General features: G+C 38.0%; 1 protein-coding gene across 4 annotated transcripts in view; it reads left to right on the forward strand.

Moving 5' to 3' along the window:
• Positions 1-955: 955 nt before the first annotated feature.
• TBC1D22A (TBC1 domain family member 22A) overlaps positions 956-22630 on the forward strand; it is a 199412-nt gene continuing 177737 nt past the window's right edge. For all 4 annotated transcript variants that reach the window (XM_074870048.1, XM_074870049.1, XM_074870050.1 and 1 more), the window contains exons 1-4: positions 956-1142; positions 3436-3492; positions 5670-6001; positions 6738-6917. In XM_074870048.1, coding sequence (XP_074726149.1) covers positions 1081-1142; positions 3436-3492; positions 5670-6001; positions 6738-6917 — 631 coding nt within the window. In that variant the 5' untranslated portion in view covers positions 956-1080. The remainder of the gene's footprint in view (positions 1143-3435; positions 3493-5669; positions 6002-6737; positions 6918-22630) is intronic.

Below are 22630 nucleotides of genomic sequence, written 5' to 3' on the forward strand. Positions count from 1 at the left end.
TTGACCACCAAAGACCCTCACCCTATTTCTACTATGCATGCTCAGACTATGCAAATGAGTTCGGAGAAATAATTATAATAATCATGCCTATTCCCCTAACTAATTGTAATAACCGGGCCTTTCCTAATGAATATGTATGCTTTGGTATAATAAATATTTGGCTACTTGCCAGAGAGGGTGTGCAAGCTTTGTGGAGAAATCCCCTTGCACCCCAGTTGGAATAAACATACCTGCTTTATAACTTTATCAGAGTTGTATAGTTGGTTTCCATGCATCAGAACAATTGTAAATAATAAGAAAAAAATTAGTAGAAAAAACCTGACATATTTTGTTATAGAACCATGTTAGATCTAATGCGATTGAAATCTGTCCTCTTAGGTTTAATTACTGTCTCCTTCCATCAACACGGTAAGTTTTGAATATCATCCTAAAGAGTACTCTGAATTACTCTTTATAGCTAAATCAAACTCGATTAAAGCCTGAAAACATCATACTCGAAGTACCATATAGTAAAAACTAACTTTACAGGAATACTTTAGTTAATCACAGACAGGAACCAAGAGCGGGTCTCTGTACCATTACAGGCTGGTGCCTCACACACCACGACAAGGCCGGGGGAGGGGGAGGGAGACGCCCTGACGCCGGCAGCCTCAGCCTGGATTTACCCAGCCGGGACAGGGCGCGGCAAGGCTCCCGGCACAGGCCGCCTGCCAGCTGCTCTCTCGGGCCTCTGCCCACCCGCGTCGACCTCCCCAGGTAGGCGGGGCTGGACGCTGACCCCGCAGCGCGGCCTTCCATGACGGGAAGGACGGACCGAGCCCAAGCTCCCTCCTGCCCCCCGCCAGACACTCCCTCGCTGCGATTGGCCCAGCCTGACCCACCCGGCAGCACTCTCACTTCTGGTTGGCTGAAGCCTCCGGGCCACCTTGGGGGGCGAATGAGGAGCGGGGTTGTTTCCTAGTCCCAAGATGGCGGCGCTCAGTCCCGTTCCTGTGGAAGGGAGCGGGGGGAGTGAAGCCTGAGGGAGCGGATCGGGGCTGGGAGCCGCGCTGCGGGGAGGGGGATGAGGTGACGGCCGCCATGGCTAGCGACGCGGGCAGGAAGCAGTTCTGGAAGCGGAGCGGCGCGAAGGTGCCGGGCAGGTGAGCGGGGCCTCGGGAAGGTCGGGGCCCGCCGGCGGAGGCTCCCGGCAGGCCCGTCCCGCCGCTAACTGGAGCGTAGGGCGGCGGGGCCAGCTTCCAGCTTCCAGCCCGGGGGTGCCGGGCCGTGGGGAGCCGTTCTGCCCAGCCCCGCCGCGCCCGTCCCGCTTCCTTGTCTCCCCAGCACCGTCTGTCTGCCGCCTCGGCCCCTGAGTTCAACGGATCCTCGTCGATCCTGGGCGCTCCGTAGGGAGCGTGTCCGGTCGGTCAGTGCCTGTAGCCGGGAGGTTGATGTAGGGCCTCTCTAGCCCTCCATCGGCTCTCTCTTGTGAGCTCAGTGCCCGGAGCGTTTCAGTGTTGGGCTAGCCGATCGAAGACCACTGGTGGTTTCAGTAAGCGGTAGTCATAACTTGTACCAGGAAAGTTGTGAAATAATTATCTGAACGTGCATTCCCAACTTGATGTCATGGTCAGAAGCGTTAACGTGATTTTGGGGATGTATTCCCCGGAAACAAACACATTCTTCCATTCAGAAATTTTCAGGGAGAAATTATTTAACAACATTCTCTGCTCTCATCCCTAAACTGCTCTCACAGTAGAGTAATTCAGTTTTGTATGTTCTTTTTATAAGAATGATGTGTATTCTTGGTTCTCAGAGAATAGTAACCCTATACTTCATCTTATTTACCAGAATTTAGCAAAGTAATCCTGCTCATCATTTAACTCTTTCATTCTCAGTTACCCGTAAGCACTCACTGGCAGTGGTTTTATTTCTCTAGTTATAAACTAACTCTTTCAGTCCATCTGTTCTCATCTCTCTGAACTTCTTATTTTGTAACTTTGCTGAGTCCTTTGTGGGTAAAACACTTTTAACCCTCCTTGATTACACAGAGTCTATGAATAGCTGCAGTTAATTTGCAGGCAGCTGAAGGTGTGTGTTGGAAAACAGGAACATTGAGAATGTGCTTTTGATTTTCTTTTTTTTTTTTTCTTTTTTAATGGCATGAAGAGGATTGTTGTTGCTTTATATTTGGGTGGTTTCCCATTATGGTCATTCATAGAGTGTCTGAAGGAAAAGGCAGATTTTGTCTGTATGCCAGAATGGAAAGTAATATCTGACCCTTGTGAATGTGGAGCGGGAGAGCATGGAGTCTTGACCATGGAGCATGTAGTGTATAGTCAAGTAGAAACACTGGTGGTGTTTGTGGACAAACTTTGGACTGCCAAACTGTGGACTGACTTTTTGATTTGCATGAGATTGCATAAAAATCGATAGAGTTTATAAACCACCACTTGTAGTCATCTCTAGGGTTAATTTCACTACTGTTAGTACTGCCTCTGTAGTATAAGTCTAAGCCTTTGTTATGCCTGCAGTCTTTTTGGCTTGGTTCTATCTCAGGTTTACTAAGGTCAAACTTATTTATATTTATGGTGTGGAGACTGGTTTTGAGTTTTCAGGAGGACATCTTTGTCTCCTTTTATGTGGTTTTTAGTACAGGTTTAGATAGAGGTTACTGGTGTAAATGATTTGCTCCTCTTGCAATCAGAGAGTTTTGTAGTAATAATTTCCATTATAAAGCTATTTGTAAATCTTGATTTGTTTTCTGTGGAGTTTTTTTACTTCTGAAATAATTTTATAGCTGAAAACTGGGAGGAAGTTAACTTTTAGTTCATAGAGAGTTTTATTATTCACACAGTAACAAGCTGTTTTGTAACGTTAGAGTGAATAAATCTGTCTTCGTAAGCTTATTTATTTCAAAGCATTGTTTTTAATACTCTCATGGCTTTTATTCGCGAACATGCCATCTTTTGCATTTTTCTTTAAATTTATCAGCCTTGTACTTTAGTAACAGTCAAGAATTGACTGGGATTTTGAGTAACAAGGGTACATAGAAGATTAAATCTTTACAGATGTTTCTTTGAGAATTTTTATTTTTTTTGCAAGAGATAAATGAAGAAATGATAAATCAGAAAAGAGAATTTAAGAGCAGTGTAGATTCGTATTGTGGAGTTAACTTTTTTCCTGGTTTAATTCCTGATCAGAAAAATAAGTCAGTGTAAGTTAGCCTAGGCCTCAAAAAGAGCTCCTGTTTGGCCAATCTATGATTTTTATTAAGTTACTTTTTAGTAGACGCTTCAATTGCAGCTTCGTTATTTTTAGTAGTATGTGGGATTCTTTGAAATGGAAAACTGTTGGAACGCTTCAGTTATGTTTATTATTGACTATTTATTTAACACCCAGAAGAACCCCGAATGTTTTATTATTTTTCTGATAACTCTCTTTCTTTTTCTTTAGTATTCAACATGTATATGGAGCTCAGCATCCGCCTTTTGATCCATTATTGCATGGAACGTAAGTTAACCTAATATTTAAATATTCCAGGTAATTTGGATCTTCTCTGCCTTCTCTGCTCTTTTTCTTTCCTGTTGGCTATAAAGCTTATTGTTAATATTCCTTTTTCAATTTTTGTCATAATCTTGACTTCTCTGTTCTAACTTCTCTTTTGTGACTTCCTGATGCTTATCATATTGGGAGCAACAAATTAGCTGTTCAGTTCTTAACTAACATAGATTACCAGCTTTTATTATCTGTTTGCAGTGCTTTATACATTGAAAACTGTATGGTAAATACTAATCTTAATTAAGTGGGTGAAGCTTACAACTTGGGTGTAAGCGGCTTTCCTGCATGCATGTTTCTGTTAGTGGGCTGGCTTTATTTATCTATCTATAAGAGAAGAGAGTCAGGTTGTGGTGTAGATTATTTTGAGGCAAAGATTGGCATTTTACTTGTGAGTGTACAGTAGGTATAATAGATTTTACAGTGATGTAAAAGTTTATTGCCTTCGATCGTGATTATTGGATATGAGAACACAATGTACATGAAAATGGCAACATTATGTTAAACATAAGTAGTAACCAAATAAATTTCGTGCTGGTAATGCACAACTAATGTGAGTGAATGATTTTTGTCTCCTTATGGCTGAGGTGTTTAGCAAAATGCTACATTCTGACAGCTGCTGCTCTTTATATTTTGCTTTATTGTTGTCTTTTTTTTTTTTTGAAAGACAATTTGTTTTAAGCTTTGTCAATTACAAAGTTGTTTCTGGTTTGTTGGTAGATTTCACAGCTCCTTCAAAACCAGCATTGCTGTTAAAATGCTGGTGTATGTGAAAATTTTGGGAAAACTATGAGCAATGAAATGAATGGCCCAAGGCAATAAGGGCAAAAAATATTAGAAGGAAAAATATTGGCTTGGAAGGAGGTCATACTCCTAGTGGATTTTTTTCAAGGGCTGGTTTGAAATGGTACAAGAAGTAAACGTGCTAGTTAATATTCAGATGATACAGTTGAAGGCAGTTGAAATGCCTTGAGGACTGAAGGAAAAGGCATGGGATGAATTGGTTCAAAATGTGGAGTTATAAAGACCCAGTAAAAAAAACTCTAAAAGCCTTTTGCTTGAAATGATGACAAAAGAGGAGAAAGACCTTGCTATTTTAGACAGTGATGACAAGTTGGGTGAAAGTGTTAACTGTTGTAGCACCTGTTAGGAAAGATATTCCCTGTAACAGAAACATTACTGACATTGTATGAAGGCTGTGTGAGAACTTTTTCTGATTTCCGATTCTGGCTGTCTTGTCTTAAAAGAAAAAAGATAAACTAGCACAGGTGGAAAGACAGCGATGGTCAGAAAGGGCAATTGAGTTAATGGCAGTAACTTTTTTTTTTTCTTCTGAGAGCAGACTGGGAAACTCTTTCAACTTCATGCCTTATTTAGCAGAAATCTGAAGGGAAATGTGGTTGCTCTGCATTACTGTAAGTGACAAGTGCCAAGCTAGGGAAGGATACTTGCTTCATCTTTCTTATACTGTGTGTTGGCAGAGGGACAAAAGATCAGAGGCTGATCAGGGTACATTTAGACTAGTAACTAGAGGAAATATCCTGCCTATGAGAAGAGCAAAGTTCTGAAGCAAGTCTGTGCTGGTGTGCCTGAATGGGGAGGAATGATAGATTCAATGAGTTTTAAGGTGAGACTTGATTTGTTTATGACAGTGATTATATTACATGATTGCTTATGATGACTTAGGAGTATACCTGATGACTTGATTACTGCTCCTGTGTTGTTATGTAGCAATTGCATTGAAAGGCCTGAAATCTGTACAGAAGTTCATGAAGCAAGAGAAGTGCAATGTGGCCTGTCTATCTTGCAAACTATTCCAGTAGTATTCCTTTTATTTGACTCTGGGGTGTTTTTTTTTTTTTTTTTTCTGTTTTTTTTTTTCAAGAGAAGGGAAGAAAGGATTTGTTCAACCTCTATTCAAGGCCAAGAAGAGTCAGTTTTTACCTGCCCTTGTTCTCAGACATATTCAGCTGTATGTTATGGGTGGATGCATCAGTAACATGAGTTGAGGGATCTAAATATTTTCTACCTGTATAATGTCAAGCATGGAGTTTTATTTTTTGGTCCCATCCATAGTGTTTTGCTTACTCCATTACTAGTTCTCTAAATATTGTTTATTTGTTTTTGAACAGCTTGATAAAACCAGGTTCAAAGCCACCTACAACTCCAGTGAAACTAAAGAAAGTCAGCACTTTCCAAGAATTTGAAAGTAACACAAGTGATGCTTGGGATCTTGGGGATGATGATGATGAACTCTTAGCAATAGCTGCTGAAAACTTAAATACAGAAGTGGTCATGGAAACAGCTCACAAAGTAATTCAGAATCACAGCAAGCTACAAGAACAGCATAAGTTTCAGGAAGAACATCTACAGGAAGAAAAGCAAGTAGAATCTGCAGAGCTGACTTCAATGGATAATAGGCTTGTTAAATCAGTCAGTGAAGGTCATACATCGAGTTCATCAGGTATGTTAAAAAATGAAAAAAATGTAGAAAATCACATGAGGAGAGCTATATTTGCCCTTTAAGACATTAACCCCTTCCCAACCTTTTCTTAATACCACAGGAAAATATTATTAATTAGTATTGATTTGAGGAAGATACTGCATGCTATACTAAACTGTAAAGCATGTGTGTGAGAAATACACGGGTGAGGGAAGAATAATTAAACTTTTTTGTTTTCAGCCTTAATACATCCTCTGTTTTGGGAGGAAGTTGCAATATTGAATGTATTTTAACAGTTAACTGCACCAGGATGTATGCAATTAATATTCCTACTATTGTGAAAAATTGTTACTAAAATGCTACTGTATAAAGTATATTGAAAAACCATGCATGTAGACTGAAAAGTTCATCCTTGTGATCTGGTCTGTGTTTATACATAAAACTTTAACCAATTGCAATGATTTCTTTTTTAGAACAGTGAGGGGGATAGAAACAACTTTCAGTAGCACAGAGATTTTAGAAATCAGTTAGCCTTGCTGTTAGTACGATCTCTAATGGATGTGTTTTTAATTGTGGAACACTGCTTGGAAGAGGAATGCTCCTCCTGTTAAATCTAAGTCATTTGAAGTCCAAACTTGTGCTATACTTGAGGTTACATTACTTCAAAACATAATTTCATTTTAAATTTACAAATTAAATTCAAGTTGTTGGTAGCCTTGTCACTAGCTGAGGCTGTTATGCTTCTTTTTCCCTTCAGATAATGCTAGTGAAAGTTCTTCCATGCAGAGATCACAGTCCCTTCCACAAACTTCCACACCTCCCTTGGTGAGTGGAATGGGAGACTGTAATACCTCAGTTACTCCTGCGTTAACTGAAAGAGAAGCATCCCGGTTAGACAAATTCAAGCAGCTATTGGCTGGCCCCAATACAGATCTTGGTGAGTATTTCTTATAGGAGCTTTGAATTACATCTAAATTATCCTTTAAGTGTAAAATTTTCCTGTTTGATATACTGTTCTGCCTGATGGTTTGGTTAGGATCTAATCGTTTCAATATTTGGAACTGACCTTGGAAAAGGGGGACAGAATAAAATTGGATGCTTGTAGTATTCATGCTTGTAATATGCAATTTGCATACATCCTACTAATACATAGGGTGTTAGATGGCTTCTTGTTCTTTTCTTTCTCACATGATTTCTTCCTATGGGACTAACCTCTGGAGAAAAAACAAAATATAATTAGCTATGTTTAGTGTTAATGCCTGATAATGGAACAGCATGCAGTATAAGAATGATTCTCATGCTTAGAAATATGAATGTGAAAAATGATGCGGTGTGGAAGTATTATTGCTTGCCTACTCAGTGAGCATTCTTCATGTTCACAGACTGTTACAGTAGTTCCGTGTCTCATCTGTGAATGCTGACAACATGTTAATGTGAAAACAAATGTTTTGTCAGATAACTTGACTGTTCCCTTTGTGCACTGGATTTTAACAGCTGAATAGTAAATACGAGCGCTGAGAGGGTATCACAGAATCAAATGGCTTTGTATCCCAAGTGAAAATCTGGAGCAAGTAGATATAGTACACTGCATTTGGAGAACTTGGCTGATCGCTTAGAAGTAGGAGTTTACATCAAAATAGTTTAAAGAAAATGGCTTTGAGTTAGACCATACTGGAAGATAATCTACAGGAAATTTTTCTGGAAGGAAGTAGAAACTGCATGTTTGCAGTTCTTGAATTCATGCTTTCCTGCCCTGTAGTTGTTATGAGACTTTTTCAATATAATGTAGTAAAAGTTTTGGCTTTTTTCTTTTTTTTTTTTTTTTCTTTCTGTGATGTGTCTTACTGTGAGATTGATGCTAGTAAAGTAGAACTATAGAAACAGTACTAACAAGATGAGACTTAACACTTCAGTGAGTTATAGGACATTGTTGTAAAATGCAGCTGTGAATAAACTGAGGTGTTAAAACAGATTACATATTATCATTTTCAAGCTTATAAAAAAATCAAATATCACTTTTTCTTCCTTTGATCTAACAGATGTTATGAGCTATGTGATTATGACTGATCTGAAAACTCTTAAGAATGTTTTAATGGTAGAAATCCTTGTTATATAACATTACGAAGTCAAAGGGAAGACAAAGTTTAATTTAAACCTATCTATTTCACTTTTGCTGTCTAACTAGATGGAAATATTTTTCCAGTAAATTGAATTTAGTGATTAAAATAAAATATTTTGGAAGGGAGTGAAAGAAAACTTCCACTTTTATTAGGAGTGCAGTCACCCTGATTGTGGTGAGAGTTAAGTTCATGTCCTTTAAACAAACTGGGTTTGTTTTTTCCCTATTGAACTTTCTAAATCTCACACATAAATGTACATAGGAATATGAAATTTGAGTATGTTGCTCTTGATATTATCAAAATGTGAAAAATATCTAATAAGCTCTCAATATTCTTTCGTGTAGATAACACTAAGTAATGCCTTTTCTGTGTCTGTTTATAGGAAGTTTGTTCTTTCTCTTGCTGTACAAACTGTAATGAGTACAAAATTTGAAGTTGTGTGAATTAGAATTTTAAGTCCAGTTTTGATTTTTTTTTTTTAAATATAAATATTTTGACTTCTGTGTCTGGGATAGATCCAGTAGCATTTCCTAACGTATCTATAAATAATACATGATTTTTCTTGGTGAAAGAAATGAACTCTTTATTGATTACACGCAAACTCTTGATGATCGTGAAGCTATTACTAGTAGATCATATGTGATGGTAGTCCTTGGACTACATCACATGTATATATTAGGAAAAGTGTGTGTATGCATATATACATATGCAAACATATATATGACCATACTGTGGTGGTTTGGGATATGTTTTTTTTCTTCAGAGTAATATTGAAAATGGACTAAGGTAGAACTAGGTAACAGGCTCCAAGCTAAGATTTGTAGTGAGTAATGAAGAAAAAGGTAGCTTTTCTGTTGCAGCTGGCTCATTCTCTGTGTGTGTGTGTGTGTGTATGATGTTGTGGTATGTGTCGGTCTTTGTTTTGTGTTAGATCCACAGATAGTTGTGTTCTGTTGGTCATGAACTGAAATAGTGAGTAGTTGTCTTGCAGACATTTTAGCAAGTGTTTCTGTTCATTTCTGCATGTAGTAATGTTGGTTTTGCTTCGAAGTAGTAGTAGCAGAAGGTTACTGTTAACTTTGTTTTCTTGATATAGTTTTGCATATTGTTGAAAGACTATGTGACAAATCCTTTCAAAGCAATATAAAAATAAGTTAATCTGTGGAACTGAAACAATGTCATGCACATACTCAACTCGAGGCTTTTCTCTTATCATAATGTGAGAAATGAACATGGGCAAAGAACACAAAGTAATACAAATAACCTTGAAATTGTTTCAGTCACGCTTGAATAATCATTATCCCATAAAGACAGTGTAAAATGCAATGTTAGTCTTGTACGTCAGCTAGAGGTTGTGAAAGAGCGTGTTCTTTCACAAGAAAATTCTCAAAAAGATGGGTTATGCATATAAATTTGGAAGTGAAGATTATTTTAGCCATTGAAGTCCAGTAGTAGATTTTGGAGTTGCGTTGGTCCATAGGTTGGATATTGTGAAGTTATGGAAATAGGTAGGTTCTATCCACAGCATCAAATTATATGCTGAGCAAAATAATATACGAGATACAGACTGCAATTAGGATATGAATCCACTGGTAAATATTACATAAATATATGATGACAGAGTCATTCTCAAAGTTTCTGTGTAAAGTTTTATCCAGCAGATGCTTACATACACGAACAGGTATTAGTGAGGCACAATCTCAGAACATGAACTAGGAAAGGAAGAAAAAAAATCCACCCCAGAATTCTCAAAATATAAAAGAATTAATTTTTTTAGATTACTTAACGCTAATGTATGAATAAAGAGCCTATTTCCATGGCTCAAAAGTGCCCTTAACTCATTTTTAGTATTTTGTAGAGTTGAACTAATAAACTCACTCTTGTAATTTATAATTGCCCTTGTAGTTGTTCCGAGTCTTCCCTTAAGCCCTCCTAACATACTTCTTTGCCCTGCAGGCATTTTTGTTATTTGCGTGATAAACAGATGCAAATAATATGTCTTATGTCCATTTGGCACTTTTTATTTGACTATTACTATGCTGTTATTACCTCTAATATAAATGGGGAAAGTATAATGTGAATTGGGTGTCAAGAGTAGTTAACTATATGGAAAAAGCTAGTTTCTATAGAAATGTTACTTCTGGGTATATGATTTGTGCTTCAGGAGAGAGGTATTCAAGAGCCCTGACAATATACCTTCCAGTAGTAATATAATGCAACTAATGGGGAGATAATCTCATAAAGTTAAAATCATAGAATGAAAGCTGCTAAATAAACTGAAGCATGTTATGACAAGAAGCGTGAGCTGGTAGAAAGAGCCAGTTTTAAGAAGCAGTTTTGGTTCAAGAGGAACTTGAGGACTGACCCCTGTCAATTAGATTTTATTGAGGTATACTGGGTGCAAATTCAGGAAGAGGAATAGGACTGGAGACGGCAGTACAGCTGCAGTGTAGACTGTAAGGCCTATGTGTCTGCATAGTCTCCCACTCCTGGTACTGCATGCCAGGTTATTCAGAGAGAACAATTTGCACTAGTTGTTTTGTGCAATCAACCCCTGCTTATGCTTGCCTTGCAGTCAATTTGATGTAGATTTATTTTGTTTCAGGCCTTGTCTTTCCTTGTAATAGACCTTGCATTACTGAATGAAGATGGGCTCTGTGTTTGCAGAATCTTTTGCAAATAACTGGTTGCTTTAAGAGGAGGGAGGGATGGGGCTTTAACAAAGAAGCCTAGGGGGAGTGTCTCTGAGAAGAAATTCCTCTTTCCTTGAACAGACCACTGCTTACATATTTAAGAGCGACAGTAGTGCTATTGCTATCAGGTTTCCAATTTAAGTTTAATTCTACTAAATTTGTTAGATTTGTGTTTTTAAGTAGTCTTGTACAATGTGTTAGGGAGCTGTTTACTGTGCAAACACAATGTAAGCAAACTATGTTGATAAAATCAGACTGACTTATATCAACAAACAGGTTATCTCATAACCATGGCATAGCAGATGTATGATGGGTTTTGTAATATCAATTTAAAGAATAACCTATTAAAGCACTTCCTTAACTCCCTTTTTATCTTCAAATCAACTAATTTTCTTTTTTTACACACATATAGCTAATGAGTATGTAATTGAATGTCAGAGACATGTTTAAAACAACCAACCAACAGTAAGCTTGGTGTACTGTGTTCTCTTGATGTAATAAAGCTTCAAAACGTTGTAATGCTGCTGTTATGCAACATAGCAAACATATCAAATTTTTCAAAGTCAAAGCAACTCATTTCTTAAGATGTAAAGTTGTTCTGTGTGTTAAGGTGACTTTTTCTTTCTACTTAGTCACAACATATTCCAAGTTGAACAAAATAACAGGGACAACTTGCCCTAGAGCAGGTTGTTCAAAGCCCCGTCTAACCTGACCTTGAACACTGCCAGGGAGGGGGCATCCACATCTTCTCTGGGCAACCTGTTCCAGTGTCTCACCACCTTCATGGTAAAGAATTTCTTCCTAATACCCAATCGAAATCTACCCTCTTTCACTTTAAAACCATTACCCCTTGTCCTATCCCTACACTACCTGATGAAGAGTCCCCCTCCCCATCTTTCCTGTAGGCCTGCTTTAAGTACTGGAAGACTGCTGTAAGGTCTACCTGGAGGCTTCTCTTCTTTAGGCTGAACAACCCCAACTCTCTTAGCTGGTCCTCGTAGAGGAGGTGCTCCAGCAGCTCCCTTTGTGGTATCACAGAATGATAATCTTCATGGCCTTCCTCTGGACCTGCTCGAGCAGTTCCATGTCCTTCTTATGTTGGGGACCTCAAAGCTGAATGCAGCACTCCCGGTGGGGTCTTGAGGAGGAGATTCACCTCCCTTGACCTGCTGGCCACACTTCTCTTGATGCAGCCAAGGATACCGTTGGCTTTCTGGGCTGCGAGAGCACATTGATGGGTCATGCTCAGTTTTCCATCCACTAATATACATAAGTGCTTCTCTGCAGGGCTGCTCTCAATCCACTCATTGCCCAGCCTGTATTTGTGCTTGGGATTGCCCTGACCCATGTGCAGGACCTTGCCCTTGGCCTTGTTGAACTTCATGAGGTTTGCACAGGCCCACCTCTCCAGCCTGTCCAGGTCCCTCTGGATGGCACATCCCTTCCCTTCAGCGTGTTGACTGCACCACACAGCTTGGTGTCATCAGCAAACTTGCTGAGGGTGCACTCAATCCCACTGTCCATGTTGTTGACAAAGATGCTAAATAGCGCTGGTCCTAGTACCGACCCCTGAGGAATGTCACTCATCACTGGTCTCCACTTGGACATTGAGCCGTTGACCACAACTCTTTGAGTGTGACCATCCAGCCAATTCCTTATCTACCGAGTGGTCCCTCCATCAAATTCATGTCTTTTCAATTTGGAGACAATGATGTCATGCAGGACTGTGTCAAATGCTTTGCACAAGTCCAGCTACATGATGTCAGTTTCTCTTCCCTTATCCTCCAATGCTGTAACCCTGTTGTAGAAGGCCACCAAATTTGTCAGGCACAATTTGCCCTTAGTGAAGCCATGCTGGCTGTCACCAGTCACCTCCTTATTTTTCATGTGCTCTAGCATAGTTTCCAGGAGGATCTGCTCCATGATCTTGCTAGGCACAGAGGTGAGAGTGATTGGCCTGTAGTTCCCAGGTCTTCCTTTTTTCCCTTTTTGGAAATAGGGATTATGTTGCCCTTTTTCCAGTCAACAGGAACTTCACTGGGCTGCCACGACTTCTCAGATATGATGGGTGGTGGCTTAGCCACTTCATCCACCAGTTCCCTCAGGACCCATGGATGTGTCTCATCTGGTCCCATGGACTTGTGCATCTTTAGGTTCCTTAGATGGTATCAAACTTGATCTTTTCCTACAGTGGGCAGTTCTTCATTCTTCCAGTTCTTTCTTTTGCCTTCTGTGTCTTGGGTGGTGTGGCTGGAGCACTTCCCTGTAAAGACTTACAGAACATATAAAGAATAACTAAGCCTTTGATTAATCTGATGGCAAAAATTAATTCTGTAATTGTACAAGCACTACATATGGTGTAATCTCAGATTATCTCGTAACAATAGCGGGTTGCCTCTGTGTGCTATAAGAAAAGATTTCTAGGGTGGCTTTCCAGAAATTAAATTTGGAAAGAAAACTTAATAGCTATGTCTTTTTCACATCATAGTGGTCATCTGTATTTTTGCAGCAACTTGAAAAGTAGGAATTTCCTACTTGTGCTTACAGTTTTTTTTTATACATTCTAGGTGTATATTCAACTTGATTAAATATAGTAATGAGCTTTTATGGTTGATAAATATAATAGTCTGTAACAGCAATCTATTATTTTCTTTAAAACTGTTTGTCAAACTGATGTTACTAAAACATTTCAATAACTTTATAAAAAGCATTAATTGAAATGAACTTATTCATTTTCTTCCCAGCTTCATTAATTTAACTGCATAGTGATTTATCTCTATGCTCCTAGTCCATCCATGTCATTTAGAATTTTATTGCCCCCTGCAGTTTTAAATTATCTGTAGTTGATTAACTTTGTGCTTATTCTTCTTACAGTTTGTTGATATATAGCATGAAGTAGTACTAGGACACATGTTCACTTTATGTGACTTGCCATTAGTCATATCTGTCTTTTCAAACTATTATCACCAAAAGATGTTCTCTCTGATTCCTGTTCTGTTCTAGTCAGCTTATTAGCTGTGAAACATGCTTGCCTTTTCAGCTAATACACAAGACTAGTAAAAGAAGTCAGTACTCTACCAGTAGGCTTTTGAACATCTTTTTTTTAATTGAAAATCTTCTGAAAGAAATCAGTGCTAAGTATCTGTAAATGATTCCTTATATTAATTGCTTTTTGCAGGATTAGTATTTTGTCTTTCTATTTTCTATGCTTAGTCCCGTAACTTCTGGTTTCATGTAATAATTAGCATTTATTCTGATTGCTTCTTTAGTGGGATATTTCAATTTAAAGGTATTAACCTATTGGTTTTCATTGTAACTAGGTGATAATAGGTTCTTGAAACAATTTTGAGAGTATTTTGCATAGTTTGTCTCCGGATGGGGTTGTTTAGTCTGGAGAAGAGGAGGCTGAGGGGAGACCTCATTGCCCTCTACAGCTGCCTGAAAGGAGGTTGCAGAGAGCTGGGGATGAGTCTCTTTAACCAAGTAGTAAGCGATAGGACAGGAGGTAACGGCCTCAGATTGCACCAGGGAAGGTTTAGACTGGATATTAGGAGGCATTTTTTTACAGAACGAGTTGTTGGGCGTTGGAGTGGGCTGCCCAGGGAGGTGGTGGAGTCCCCATCCCTGGAGGTGTTTAAGAGGCAGGTTGACATAGCGCTGAGGGATATGGTGTAGTTGGGAACTGTCAGTGTTATGTTAATGGTTGGACTGGATGATCTTCAAGGTCTTTTCCAACCTAAAGGATTCTGTGAGGATGTATTTCTCTTTAGATACTTTGTTGATATAGTAGTCACTGCATTACATAGTAAGTGTTGGCATTTTTACTAGTTTGCTCTATTTTGGACCAGTCTTTAAATTTTTAAAGTAAATTTTTTGGTTTTTTCTCTGTTTTCTCTACCTTCTCTGATCTCAGATTTTGAGTGTTTTATGTTTGGGTTTTTTTGGTTTTTTTTTGTTTGTTTTGTTTTCCAGCTCCTCTTTTATACCCCTATTTTCTAGTATTCAAAATACCATTCAAAATAATTAATTTAGTAATTTGGGACTGCTCTCAGTCCACTCATCCCCTAACCTGTGCTGATACTGGTGATTGCCCCAGCCCAGGTGCAGGACCTTTCACTTGGCCTTGTTGAACTTCATGAGGTTTGCCTGGGTCCACTCCTCAAGCCTGTTAAGGTCCCTCTGAATGGCATCCCTCCCTTCCAGCAAATCAACTGCAACACTCAGCTTGTTGTTGTCTGCAAACTTGCTGAGGGTGCACTCAACCTTGCTGTCATTGCTGAAGATATTAAATAGTATTGATCCCAGTATGGACCACTGAGGGACACCACGCGTTACTGGTTTCCACTCAGAACTGAGCCATTGACTGTAACTCTTTGGATGTGGCCATTCAGCCAATTCCTTATCCAACTAAACAGTCCATCCATCAAACCCATATCTCTCCAGTTTAGTGCCAAGAACATTGTGGAGGACGGTATCAAAGGCCGTAGAGAGGAATTGTTGTTGGAATCAATGCCTTCAAGTAGAAAAACTGTAGATTTGCACTGTTTTCTTTTAGCAAAGTTTTGTTAATTTTGACTTAAGCAACTCCTTCCTTTTTCAGGTTCCAAACACCACCTATCATTGAATTAAGTTTTTATTCCAAAAAACCCACAAAGACTAAGATTGAACAGCTGCGGATCGTCTTAACGAACAAAATAATCTTCCCCTTTTCTCAGCTCTGAAGGAGGAGCCTATACCCTAAATCTTTGTGGTTTTTGTTTCATTTTTTTTCTGGTCAGAAGCTTTGGTATTCAAGTATGACTTGATTAACGAACGGAGGTGAGACTTTGTGGACCATAGAAAAGAGCCCTAGTTCCAAGGTTCCGGACTTCTTTCAGGAAATACTTCCCTATAAATCAAGGATATCTTATCTGATTTTTGTTAATATCAATTGCAGCATCATGGCATAGTGAGTAAAACTGTTTCTTTTTATGCTGAAGTCCACAGAGAGCATTCTAGGTTAAAACCGTTGATCTGAACACCACTCAAAAAGAAATGTGCTCTCAGCGCAGTCTTTAAAACTCTCATGTTATACTCATGGCAATAGGTTCCTTTCAGCAAGAGTGGAGTTATGTAGTAATTCTGTTTCCAAATGGGTTTGGAGGTAGAGCTTTACAGTGGGACCATAAGTTCACCTGATGTGAAGGGATTACTGTTTAAAAAAACCAAACAAACTAAAAAAACCCCAAATTATCATCCAAATTCCTGTGTACACACAAAACTGTCTTGGTAGTTATCACTAACTGATCACTGAAAAACAAAGGGGAATTAGCATTCTACTACAAATTGCAAAATTCACTAATTAAAAGTTTTTTCATGTCAGTTAAAGTTCTAGCAGAGTTCTTAGGAGATCATATACCTACCTCTCATTGTATTGATTTGTAATCAGATGTTCAAAAATCATCTTTAAGCCTGAGCCATGTGGTGCACAATATGATTTGGAGGGATATTTTACTCTGAATGAGCTGGGAGAATGAAAGGTGTAGTTTTTCTGTGTGCTTTTTTTTATTTTTTTTTTTTTTCGGTGTGCTGTCTCCCTTTCTTTCCTGTTAGCATCATGAAAACTGAACTTACACAGACGCTATGTGGAATCTGCATTATCGTAGTAAAAGAGACTTGGGTGAGAAGTTCAGTGTTCTCTGTGGTAGTCGCAGACTCTCTGAGGGAGCAGCCTTGCCTGCTTCCCACATCATTCTGCAGACCACACAGCAGGGGAGGAACTTACTAGGAATGTCACCTACAAGGCTGTTGAGAACTTTGAACTTTCTATGGGCCCTGAAGCTTTTGAATGTCAAGATTAACAATTTACGTGTTGTAATGAGTGGCACATCCTGCTTGTAAGTCAGTTTACCAAGGCTCAAGGAAGTATAATTCGTGTTACCATCTCTTCCACTGTTAAAAAAATAGAAACTTAAGTCATAGTTAGTTGCTTCATTAGGAGGAAGTCCAGAACTGGAAGATACATATAAAGCAGTTGTTGACTGAGAAGGTAATTGCAGTGGAGCGTATTTCATTGTGTATGCTTGTGCGATGCTGCCTTCCTGATACTGATTATTGGTTAGATATGCCCTCACGTGTTTTAGCAGTAATGGGCAACTACTCTGAAGATGTAAAGCATGTTTGCAGTTAACTGAGAAAACCTTATGTGGATTAGAAGTTTTGGGCTAGCCTTTGTTGTGGTTTAACCCCACAGCTTTCACAGGAATTTGATGTAATAGAGGTGGGAAATTAGGGATAAAACTTCTAAACCCTATCCTGAATGTTTAAAAGAAGTTGTGGCTCTTACTGGTTTTAATTGTGAGTCTTTGTTCCAATGATTGTATTGGAAATGTTATTTTCATTTTAGGTATAGATGAGGTTCTTTGAGAGCTAGGTGTTTGTTCTTGGTTAATGCTGACAATTAAAATGAGAGTAAAAGGATTTTTCATTGTACATACTAGCAATTTTTCATTTTTTGTGAACTGCGAGCTAAGATGCGCTTCTCCACCTTCCCTAGTGCTTGACCACAAACTGAAATTCAGGCTTGTTTCCTGTCTTTCCAAATCCACGAAACATTTAGGAGGAATGCGCTACCAGTACTCTTCTCACTTTGAGTTGATTGGCAGACATTAGCTCTCCTTAGAGGCAGGAAATACTAAAATGTCAGATGCCTGAATATGGCATGGAACTCACTATATTGGTATGAATAGAAAGAGCCAAATTCAGTAGTTAAAAGGCAATCTGTAAACTACTTTGGATGACTAAGTCAATTCATTCATTTTTGCAAGATTCCCAGCTTTTTTTATTTGACTTTCCCAAACTCAACTTGGATCACTTCCTCTGTGTGCATTCGAAGAACAGAACTGTAGCTCGTTAGGTGTTTTCCATGTGAAATTCTTTGCCTGATCAGGGTCCTCTTCAATCTGTACATCATGGAGTTTATTAGCAGCTTTCTGCCTAAACCAAAGATATTGAGGGAAATTATAAAAAGAAATTAAGTCTTTTCTTTTCTTATGTGGTAAATGAATGTACATTGTAGGTAGACTTACTGGTTTGGGTTTTTTTTTTTTTAATGGAGGAAGCTCTCTAGTACTAGCTCTTGCGAATAATTGCATGAATTTTGTGGCTCTAATCTAGACTTGTATCTATTAATCCTGATTATTTTAGTTGTGCCTTTCTTGTACTATAGTTTCACTATGAAGGACCAGTGTCAGATTGCATTTTTGTAGGTAGATATTGCAATAGTGGTTTTTTTAAAGTCTGTTTTGTAGGAGTCTTTTCTTAATTACATGAAGCTTTAATATTATAATAAGTAAATTCATGCCTTGGTTATTTGTTCCAAATGTGTATGAATATTTTTTTTTTTAAGAAAAGTTGTGGGGGGATGGAACATAGATGACATTGTGCAATAGTAAATAGTTATTACTTGGCTGTTCATTTTAAAACTGGATCTTTCTTTTGATTGGTCAAACAGATTGCAAATTTCCATCTTCTCCCCAAACAGGAGAAATAAATACTGTCTGTTATTTCTAAATAAGTGGGAAAATTGTCTCCTTTAATTAACTGGTACTGTAAGTGGTATTTTGTATTTTCTCTATTTCTGTATAGAGAGATACCTTAGTTCCACTTGGAAAGCTTGTTAGAGACTGAATGACTTCAGCGTAAAAATAAAAACAGTTGATGATGCACAGAAATTGAATGTTGCAGGAGAGCTATGAAAAGCTATAGTGCCATTTAAAATCTTCTGCCAGCATAGATGTTCTCTATTACTTAATTTCATAATTTACATCGTTGGCTTCACTTATTGCAATCCTTTCTTAGCGGTTTTATTAACCTTCCTTTTGCTTTAGTTTTCCTAATCTTCTGTTGACTTGCTTTCTCCAACCTTCGAACACCAACCTCATCTACTTCTGCTTCTCTGACTTTCTACGTGGAATAGCAGACGAGATGTACTTTCCTGCTTTTTTCTAACAAAGGTCCTGAAAAGGGTCTTAACTTGTATTTGCAGCATTGGCTTGGACTTTATTTCCTATTTTCTGCATGCATTCAGAATAACTCTTTGTTTCATTGAGAAGATAAAGGGCAGTGTTTGCTTAAAAAAATGTAATGAAGTGTCTAAGAGAGCTATTATTCATTTTGGAGACCAGTTGCTGTGGTTGCCATAGTAATAACAAGCCCTCTATTAAAGCTATTTTCTGTATGTACTGCCTGTATTATAACATGCTGTTGGGGGAGCTGTAGTTCTGTGCATCTATGCTCTTGAAAGAATTTTCCAGCTTTGTATAGTTAAATTATCCAAGGAATTTATGTTATAGGAACATAAAACATGTAAATCTGGTTTATCATATCTATTGTGGAGTTGTTCATGCAGGCTTCATGTAGCCGTTTACAGTAATCGCAATGAAATAACAGCTGTATCAAAAATGAATAATGCATACAGAGAATTTTTGAAGTCCTTTAATATTTCTTGACTGACTTATTATTTATTTGTTAGTGATGGAATGATGAGCTTGTAGTTACAAGAAAAATACTTGTAGACTTGGTTGTTTCCCCTCATGTGTTTTAGGTGTAATGGGTAATAGCTCTAGTAATAGCTTGTGGGGTTAGAAAGCTGGTAAATCAATGGCATGTTTTCTTTGTAGAATGCCCCATGAAGTATTTATTGAATATGATGAATCTGGAAATCTACTGCAGTAAAAGGATACTGTCCTAAGATTTCTTCTAGAATAGTTGCTTTAAACCGTTCTTCAGAGGGAAGAAATGTATGTCTGAATATATTGTACTAAACAAGATAAAACAAATTTTTCCAAAATTAAATGAATTGTATCAGTTTGAAGCATTTACATACCACATTATCCCTTCATAATAAGATATTCTAACCCAACAATATTTCTGCAAAAAATAAAATGCTGTCTTCTAAGTGGAAGTGACAGTTGGCTAGTGCTAGCAAATGGAGATATTTTTGACCTAAAATCTACAAGGATTTATAAATATTTTGATACTTACTGGTCACAGAATTATGTAAAATCATGGGACAACTGAAAGACAGAGTAGTAATTGGGGTTCAGAGTGTTGCTTCAGAAAGTATCTTTTCAATCTGGGACAGAGTCTGTAGACAAGGTTTTACAAATAATGGTTTTGGATCTGGCTAATTTCAGCTCTGAATCAGTAGGTTAAACTTAATTCTGTGCTCACATTTTTAACAAGTGATCATGTCTGTGATATGAATGTTTTACAACGGCTCATTTGCAAAATAATTGTTCTGGAATTTTAAGAAAATGTTAATTAAATTGAAGCAAGGATATTTTTTCTGTATTATCTTGATTGAAAATATGTGTCTGATTTGTAGGTGTCATTAAAACTCCTTTGTAGAAATCCTGTGCTGGGGAAGACGTTCTCCAGCTCATAACTAGGATGTCTAATTCCTTGGGAAAATCTGCAACGGGAAAGAGTTACTATGATGTCAATAAATTGATACTATGCTTTGACTAGGAAGAATGTAACATTTAAACCAATGACAAATAGTTTAATCGTTAAATTAGATATTAAATAGAGGACAAGTTTCAAATGTAATTACGTGCAAGTACATTTCCTTGGTACTCTCAAAAGTCTTGGTTGAGGATGAATTTCTTCTGATGCCTTGATTTGAAGTGTTGCAAACTATGGGCCAGACATTTATAGTCGAGTAAGTTTCCACAAGATGGTGATTTCCAAGTTTGAGATCTTGACACCTGTACTCCTATACTGCTCATTCTATGAAATAAAAACTAATCAAATCACTGTGTGGTTGGAGCAGCAGAGATGTGGTAGCTTTAAGTTTGTTCTTTATTTGCCCTAATTTCATTTTTTCCTGTTTAGCTTTATTAAAAACAAAATTGAGAATACTCTAATAGCCAAGGAGTAATTTGGGGAAAAAAGGCATGTCCATGACATTGCAGGTACAGAAATGCTGTGAATATTAAAAAAAAAGCAACACCAAATAAACCCCCAAATGAAACCAAAACCGCACCCCCCCAAAAAAAGCCCCCAGCACTTTAATGATGCAGGTCTTTTCTTCAGAACTTTTGTGAAGGGATATCAGCTTGGCCAAGATGTTGTGAATGAAAAAGGGATAACAACTCTGTGAAGCTCAGATGAGTGTTTCTTTGGAAGAAAAACCTAAAATTCAGCCTTTTTGGTGTAAAATATTAGCCATTCCTACTGCTGTGTAAACAATTATAGAAATCAGTGTAGAGGAAGTCAGTAGTTAGCAAAAATTCTGTTTTCTCCAATTTTAGTTGCATTTGGATAGGTGCTCTAGGAATGTTCCCCTCAAAGAAGTGATACCAAGTAAATTGGATTTTGTACTCATCCTTTGCCTTAATTATTAACAATAATAGATGAGTAACAATATTTCAGAAATTAAGTACAACCTGCACCTAGACTCTTCGTTTTGACCATTGTATGGTATTTCTGCATTTGATGGTGTATAGAAAAAGTTTTTGATGGTTCTTTTATATTCTACTGATCTTCCTTACTAAAGATGACCTGGAATAAGAGTAGAGCGCGTAGGTGTTAATCATAAGAGAGAGGCCCTGGTTATACTTTTGTTTGTTGGAAATTGATCAGAGAAGGCTTGTACATTGTGTATTAACAGCAAGAAATATATATTAGGTTTATAATAATACAGAGTATATAATATAATTTCCCTTCTTTTGGATGTTATACTAAACTTTATGCTAAAATGAAATAAACCCCCTCAAATTTCAAGGGCTAACTATGAGTCGAACAGCTAGAGTATTTTGGTATGCATACAGCTCCAGCTATATCATTGGACTTTCTGTCTTTCAGTTTACCTGATTGATTTCAGCAAGTTATATTTGGCATCTCTTTCCATTAGTTGGCATTCATCCTTTAATTTTGTGAATCCATTGGAATAGTCACACCTTCTAGGGGGGAAAAGGCAAAAAATTTTCAGGAAAGGAAGCGAAAACTTCTGGTGGTTAACAGGTTGAAAGAGGTAACAGATTCCCCATATGGAAAGCTGACAGAAGTTAGAAAAGTAGTGCTTCCTTTTCCAGCCTCTCTTCCTTCTCTTTGAAAACGTAGCGTGTGTGGATGTAGGTGAGAACTATCCAGTCTCTTTGAAGCTGTGACGTGGGTTCTGGGTTTGGAGCTTCTGTGGCTGTCAGGAGCCATGTGGGGCTGGTGACAGCTTTCAAGGCTGGACACTCAGACATGAGCAGATAAACGCAGGGCATTCTTTGTTCTTGGATGCCAGGAAGGATTCAGTATCGGATGTTGTGTGAGCTGACATCTTGTCCTTATTTTTATCATGTCAAGGCTGTTTATAAGAGCAGCATAGCATACCTGTTTTCTAACAATGTTTTGTCAAGTGTCTCATTTTCTTCTGTTTCTTGAAAAGGTGCTGTTTTCAGAGGTTTAATCAAACATTGTTTTCTAATGATTTGCTCCCTTGAGTGTGCTGTGTGTTACATATTGGCCCAGTATGGAACTTTTTTAAAAAAAGTCTTTTTATCATGTGTTATATGGAGAAAATTCAGCCTTAAATGGATTCTCTATTACAAGATACGGTGGAATATGAATGTACTTAGCACTTCTTGGTGGGAAAGTTAAATATTCAGTAGGAAACATGGGAGGAAAAGGGAAGAACCAGGTATTTAAAAGAAAAGCTAATGAAAATTGGATTAAAAAACCTGATACTGTAACAACTTACAGACTAGAACTTGCACAGGCAGTGGAGGCGGGGACAGGTATCCTGGGAAGCATAGAGGTACACTGCCCAGTTGTGTAGGAATGGGGTCAGGAAGGTCAAGGTG

Source organism: Strix uralensis, chromosome 5 (genome assembly GCF_047716275.1).
Source record: "Strix uralensis isolate ZFMK-TIS-50842 chromosome 5, bStrUra1, whole genome shotgun sequence".
In the NCBI taxonomy this organism is placed as follows: domain Eukaryota; kingdom Metazoa; phylum Chordata; class Aves; order Strigiformes; family Strigidae; genus Strix; species Strix uralensis.